The sequence below is a fragment of the Ctenopharyngodon idella genome, chromosome 5, assembly GCF_019924925.1.
Source record: "Ctenopharyngodon idella isolate HZGC_01 chromosome 5, HZGC01, whole genome shotgun sequence".
Lineage (NCBI taxonomy): Eukaryota > Metazoa > Chordata > Actinopteri > Cypriniformes > Xenocyprididae > Ctenopharyngodon > Ctenopharyngodon idella.
Window position 1 is genome coordinate 33701174 of NC_067224.1, and position 7427 is coordinate 33708600.

The 7427-nt window shown below is 35.1% G+C and overlaps 1 protein-coding gene across 2 annotated transcripts; it reads right to left on the bottom strand.

The window, feature by feature from the left end:
* Positions 1 to 201: 201 nt before the first annotated feature.
* Positions 202 to 7375, bottom strand: aldh3b2 (aldehyde dehydrogenase 3 family, member B2). Of its 2 annotated transcripts, XM_051894021.1 has the most exons (10): positions 6814 to 7375; positions 5619 to 5814; positions 4408 to 4518; positions 3023 to 3143; positions 2840 to 2925; positions 2665 to 2746; positions 1631 to 2020; positions 825 to 991; positions 622 to 721; positions 202 to 499 (listed from the first exon to the last, which is right to left on the bottom strand). In XM_051894021.1, the coding sequence occupies exons 1-10, from the start codon at positions 6864 to 6866 to the stop codon at positions 300 to 302; spliced, it is 1506 nt and encodes a 501-aa protein (XP_051749981.1). In that variant the 5' UTR covers positions 6867 to 7375; the 3' UTR covers positions 202 to 299. The 2 variants fall into 2 exon arrangements, with proteins under 2 accessions (XP_051749981.1, XP_051749980.1); XM_051894020.1 differs by lacking the exon at positions 6814 to 7375 and having other exon boundaries at positions 5619 to 5896.
* Between the last annotated feature and the right edge of the window lie 52 nt (positions 7376 to 7427).

Genomic DNA, 7427 nt, shown 5'->3' on the forward strand with positions numbered 1-7427 from the left:
ATTATTCTCATTTGTAAGTAACTTTGGATAAATGGAAACATAAAAATGCAGTTTACTCCAAGAGGACTGTCCCTGCAGATATTGTAGCGTTACAACATTCTGTATAGTTGTACAGTGGGTTGCAGACAGCTGCATACAATAGTGAGTTCTACAGTACAGAATCAATGAACATTCCTGTGTTTTAATACATAAGTTTATACATGGGTTTAAAGATAGTTTTTTATTAAATATTTAAAGAGACTTTCCCACAGTGAGGGTAAAAAGGCATTTGATTTGTGTCCTCACTGCAGCAATGGTTCTTACAGAATAGTGCACCAACCCTGACTCTTCAGATTCAGAGAGCTGGCCAGGCTGACCAAGGACAGGTTGCGGTCCTCATAAGGTGGATAACGCAAGAATGTCATGCACTCAATCCGGGTGGTTCGCAGAAGGCAGGACTTCTTATGAGAGAATGCATCAAAACTGTACTGACCATGATAGGAGCCCATTCCACTGGCACCTGTCAAAGAAATCCTGAGTGTTTACTGGATTCACGATTTTGATGATTAAACTCATTAGCAAATAGTGTTTGCGCTGCCTGATTTCTATACATGCTGTAATCACATAAAAAGAGTGCCTCACCAACTCCTCCGAAAGGCATTCCCACCATCACACTCTGTAAGACGCAGTCATTCAAACAGAAACTTCCGCTGGATGTTTCATTCATTATCTTTGAAATCACCTTAGAATAAGAGTGAGAGTAAACGCATGTGTTTATGAGTGACATATATACGATATATAATTTAAATGTAACTATGCCTATGGGTTGTAGGGGAAGTATTTACCTTGTTGTTACTGGAGTAAGCATACACACACAGAGGTTTCTCTCTGGAATTGATGAAAGTCACAGCCTCATCTGCATCCTGGACCGTCAGTATGGGAAGGATGGGTCCAAAAACATTATGCTGCATGATTGGATCAGACTCCATGACCTCCATCAGAACAGTTGGTGCTTCAGTTTGAAATATCAGAAAATACAATCATTTTCAATAATTATGCCTTTTAGGCAATTTTTTTTTTTTTTCTGGATTTGGTGCCACTTATTTATTTATGTATGGAGGATTTTTTGTATAATTAAGTACAGTTTAATTGGAAGCATCGCAAAAATAATATTAAAATAATTAATTGGGCCAAAACTGTTTGCTGTGTTGGAAATTACACTGAAAATAAGGGACAGTTGAAATAAAATAAAATAAAAATGATATAAATATTTTTCATACAATAAATACTAAAATTGCTTATTATTCCTGTGTGTGTTTAGATGATAATATTTTTGCTTGGTTTTAATAATTTATTTTCACATATTTTAAGGGTAAAACAATTCATTCTATACATAAAGGGCATTATAATCATAGCAAATATAAATAAAGGCATAATAAATAAAATAAAAAACCCAAGACAGTTTAATGTGACCTTTATATAACTAAAAAAAGAGTCTGAAATCAATCAATAAATAAATAAATAAACAAACAAACCCTGGGCTATACAAGTGCCCATTGTTGAAGAAAAACACATATATAACTCAACACATTGGACTTCATTAGAATTTGAATAAAATAATGTCTGGCAATGCCACACTGCTTCCACTCACCAATGTACCTCTCCATCTCATTCACCTGACCCCCTATAAACACCTTTCCAGATCGGCACAGCTGGTCTTTGGCCTTGTTGAAGATCTCCTCATTCACTATTCTGCCAAAGCTCCTGGACTCACATGGATCGGTCCCATAGAACTGCTGGAGTGCACAGCGGAGGGCCTGCAGGAGGTTTTCTTTGGCATCTACATGGCACAAGATGTAGTCAGGTGCCACAGCACTTTGGCCAGCATTATGAAATCGTGCCCAGGTAATGCGACGAGCCGTGGTGTTGATGTCACATTGACTATCAACATAACAAGGGTTTTTACCACTCAGTACCAGAGTCACACAAGCTAGTGTGCGAGCAGCAGCTTGAGCTACTTTAATCCCATTCTCTTTATCGCCTGAAAGAAAACAGAATTAAAGCTGTTAGTACAAAAGACTTGGAAATCTCACAAATACATAAATCCATAAAGCTGCAGCCCTCTGAGAAGTGTGTGTGAGTTTTAAAATTAAAGACTGTTAAAGGCTTTAAAGATCATCACAGTTAAAGTTTTGTGGCTTTTAGTTCGTTTTGAGGACAACAATAATACTGTAATCCTAAAAGTTGGCAAAATATTTTAAATAGATATTCATATTTAAAATTCATACACATTTCATACCGTATACACTACCGTTCAAAAGTTTGGGGTAAGTACGATTTTTTAAAAATACTGTAAATTATTATTTTTTCCTCAACAAGGACGCATTAAATTGATCAAAAAGTGACAGTAAAGACTTTTACATTGTTATGGAAAAGTTCTATATAAAATAAATGACTGCAGCACAACTATTTTCAACATTGATAGTAATAATAAATGTTTCTTAAGCACCAAATCAGCACATCAAAATGATTTCTGAGGGATCATGTGACATTGAAGACTGGAGTAATGATGCTGAAAATGTGTCCTAAAAGCGGTCTTTAGCAGAGCCCTCACTGATGCTATTATCTGATAGGCAATGTGACATCACAACATCTTAAAATACTCTGGGATCAGCTAGGCCTTACCGGAGAAGAAAACATGATCAAATTTAAGGTCTATAATTTCTGGAATTTCGTGTTCTGCTGCAACAACAGAGTGAAAGCATTCCTGAAAAATGAAGCACATGTGAAACAATTAGAAACAACCAGGATATAATAAACACTGCTGACAGATTCAAAGTAGTAATGCTGTTTTACTCACATTGTCCAGGTAAGCTGGTATGAGTCTGTGCAGAAGCTCAGCTGTATGAGTGCAGGTTTCTGATGGGCTTATAATCACACAGTTACCTAAATATAATAATAAAAAAAAAACTATAAATTATGATCTTTTAAACTGATTTCTCGTCATTAGCAAGCAGAGAAATTAAGAATGAACCAAACTTACCAGCTGCAATGGCACCTACTAAAGGTACCAGACAGAGCTGAAGAGGACTGGTCCAGTTTCCAATGATCAATACCACACCCAGCGGCTCATTTACCACCAAGCATTCATCAAACACTGTCGCCTGGGAATAAAACAGACAGAGTTGACCTCTAAGTTGAAAATGCAAACAAATAATATATGTAATCTTCAGAAAAACACTTTGGCAACATTGTCCAACAGAATATCCAATGGCCTCAAAAAATAAGCTGTAATATTTCCTCAGGAATGTTCTGCTGTAATGATGATAAAGCTGCTTGTTTTCAAAATTTTTTATTAACAGAAACTGGAAGTATCAAAAAAATTTAATTAAACCACAATTATTTTTGTGATTCCCAAAGTTTCAGGAACTGTATATTCTTCAATAACAATAATAGATAATAATATTAATAATTATATTGTGTAATAAAATAGTATTTTTACATTTTAAATAAAAGTTAAATCTTGATGTTTTTTTTTGTTTTTTGTTTTTTTTTTTTTTTTAAGAATTTTAACTACAGTATGTTAGATTATGTGAAAACAATTGAAATCATCCCGAGTCCCCGCGTTTGAGAACCACTGTTCTAATATTTTTAGGTAAAAAACTTTTTTACCACTTTGCTATTTTACCTAAGGCAAACAAATCTGGATTAACATCCTTGTTGACCTTGAAACAACATTTCTATCAAACAATTCGAATTTAGGGTTCAGTTAAGGGTTAGGGTACTGTGTGGGTACATCCAAAAAGACATCCTACGCTCTTAAAAATAAAGGTTCTTTGGCATCTATGGTTCCATTAAGAACATTTAACCTTCAAAGAACCTTTCCATTCCACAAAAGGATCTTTATAGTGGAAAAGGTTCTTGAGATTTTTTAAATGTTCTTCACACTGAGAAAAAATTGTTCTGATCACTGAAAGGTTTGAGTAACCAAAAAATGGTTCTTCTAAGGCATCGCTGTGAAAACCCCTTTTTGGAACGTTTATTTTTAAGAGTGCATTTTATAGTGTCACTTTGTATTGTTGTTGGTTCAGAGGAATGAAATGGTTGACATCATGAAGCATAAAAAACATCAAGTTTTACAGTCATCATCATTTGACTGCTTGGCACACGTTTATAAAGGCAAATACTAATCGCTTGCTAATCTTGTGACAGAGAACACCAGCTATGGTCTTTGTCATAAGCTACTTTGGCAAGCTGAGAGAAAACACAATGTGAGGCTTTGTGTCTCAGGGAATGAACATGTTTCTTTTGCAAGTGTCTGCTTTGTACATAACCCATGCAAAAACATAAGACATTACAAAAACAGTCCTCTGTCTTATTCTGCTTTATGTCTCTGCTGCTATTTCAGTCACTTCTCTCAGTTTATACCCAGTTGCGCTCTACATGTTGCGGCTCCATCCATTTCTTCAAGTTGCTGATGGTGTGAAGAGCCTCATTTTTGACTATCATCAGCTCTGACATCACTGTTTCAAAGCGAGGCTGTATGAGAAAGATCACAGAGTTTTATTCCACCAAAATTAACCTCCAAAACCACCACTGACATTGAGCATCTCTTAGTGGTTAGTCATCTCAATGACCAGTTCTTAAACTTTTACAAAATTTTTGTTGTTTTTTAGGTTAATGAAGCAAATTTATACTAAGCACACAATCGTTCAATCTTGGGGTCAAGATAGTATTTATTATTCAAAATTTGTATTTTTTTTTTTTTTTTTAAAGAAATTAACCCTTTTGGTTACACTTTATTTTGATGGTCCTCTTTCGACATTCTGTTCTCTATAAATATAACATTGCACCTACATGTCAACTTCCTCTCATTAGAGTATAGTTCAGTATTAGTATTGGTATGGTTAGTAGAATAAGTTGACATGTATTTGCAAAGTTACTTATAGTCAGTAGAATGCCTGTTAGGGGACCATCACATTAAGTGTTAGCGGATATTAACTAGACAGTCTACTAATACTCTAATGAGAGTTAGTTGACATGTAGGTGAAATGTTACTTATAGACAACAGAATGTCTAAAGTGGACCATCAAAATAAAGCATACTTTTATTCATCAAGGATGGATTAAATTGATCAAAATTGACCATAAAGACATTGTTACAAGAAAGTTATATTTCAAATAAATGCTGTTCTTTCGAACTTTCTATTCATCAAAGAATTCTGGAAAATAAAAATGTATCACTGTTTCTGAAAGTAAAAGCTGCTAAAAATTCAGCTTTGCCACCACAGGAATAAATGGCATTTTACAATATATTAAAATAGAAAACAGTGAATAATATTTCACAACATTACAGTTTTTTACTATATTTTTAATCAAATAAAAGCAGCTTTGGTAACCATAAGACTTGAAACTATCAAATGGCAGTTGTAGTTTTTAAATGTGCTTAAATGCCACAGTTTGTTTAAAAAAAAAAAAAAAAAAAACAGTAATGAGGATCCATCATGCTTTTACCTGTGGTGACTACCGTCTCCTCCACCACACTATAGTTAAACCAGACTACAATGCGAAAACTATGGCAATTTAAATCATTTGATAATTAGTTTAGCTGACTTATTTGTAAAACCCTTGTTATATTACCTTATGCACATCCCTTCCAAGAGCATCTACAAAGTCACACTCGTGGTCCATCAACATGCGCACCAATGCCTCCAGCTGGGCCAGTCTGAAGCTATCCTGGGCTGTTCGTCTGGCCCTGAAAGCTGCTCTGGCTCTCTTCAGGACCTCTGAACATGCTGTTGCTCCACTCTTCAGACACACATCCTCTATCCTTGTCCTGAAATACAACCACTACCATCTAAATCAGGGATGGGCAACTTGGGTCCTGGAGGGCCACTATCCTGCAGAGTTCAGCTCCAGCCCTAATCAAACACACCTGAAAAAGTTAATCAGTTTCTTCAGGATTACTAGAAAGCTACAGGCAATTGAGTTTATATCAGGGTTGGAGCTAAATTCTGCAGGACAGTGGCCCTCCAGGACCCAAGTTGCCCATCTCTGATCTAAATGCTGAGTGAGGTTTGAGTGAGTGAAATTTAAATTAAAGAAAAAATTAAAATTAAATTGACACCTCCATTAAATTGATCAAAAGTGATATTAAAGACATTTATGTTACAATACATTTCTACTCAAATACATTTTTTGAACTTTCTATTAATCAAAGAATCCTGAAAAAATTATATCAGAGTTTCCATTTAAATATTAAACCGTTTAGAACATAAAAAAAAGGTTTCTTGAGCACCAAATCATCATATTAGAATGATTTCTGAAGGATCATGTGACACTGAAGAGTGGAGAAATGATGCTGACTGAAAATTCAGCTTTTACATCACAGAAATGTTATATATTAAAATAGAGAGCAACTTTAAACTGTAACAATATTATACAGTTACTTTGTTCATTTTTAATCAAATAAATGCATCTTTGGAGAGCATAAAGGACTTTACCAATGCCAACTTGCTATAAAGCAGTCATTTTATCACCACAATCAGTCTGAAACGCAACATCTTTTTCCTTTCGCTATAGTTTGTCTGAACTAAAACTCATTGGTTCTATTTTTAAAAATGAGAATTACAAAGTTCCCAGAAAATCAGAGCAAGTGGGTATAAATTGGTGTTTTCTATAGTCACAAATGCACTGTATATAATAGTTTGAGATTTTTTTTTATTTAATGGGGGAAAAAAGACATCATAAACTATAAAAAGTTGAAACTAGATGACACCAGCATCCTTTTCATTTTAAACACACGAAAACGTTTTTTTTTTTTTGTCATACTAACCTCCGCAGGGCTTTGAACCACCTGGTTGGAGAAGGACTTGGTGGGGAGCTCATGGTTCTTCAGTTTAAATATCAGCACATCACATCCAGCAGTGCACCATGGGTGAGCAGAACTTCAGCCTCTGGCAGTGCTCTACACACAGACTGAGAGAAAACTACCTGAAAGGCACCATAAGTTAATGCAAAGAGCTTAGAACTGGGGTGTTATATAAACAGATTTACCTGCAACACTCACTGTAAACATGTGACTGTCACGTTTACTTTAAGGATACATTTTGTCTCTGCTTTATACAGTATCATGCTCTGTTGCTACAACATAGAGTGTACATTACACGTTTCCTTTATATATTTAATATGGAGCAGAGTTAAAGTCAAGTCCAGACGCTCCAAGACCCAGACAAAGAGAAGACTCCTCAAGACCGGATCAGGATGGTAGAAGAACCAGAAATAAAAAACGCTGGATTCATTGCAGCATTTGTTTAAAACATTGAGGTACTTTTTACAATCGCCAAGTTGCTCTTCAAAGCCATAAATTTCTCCCTTAAGATGCTGTGCTGAAAAACTTTCGGTTTGACTTTTGGCAACTAGCTTTGACTGTAAATCAGGACAAAAATC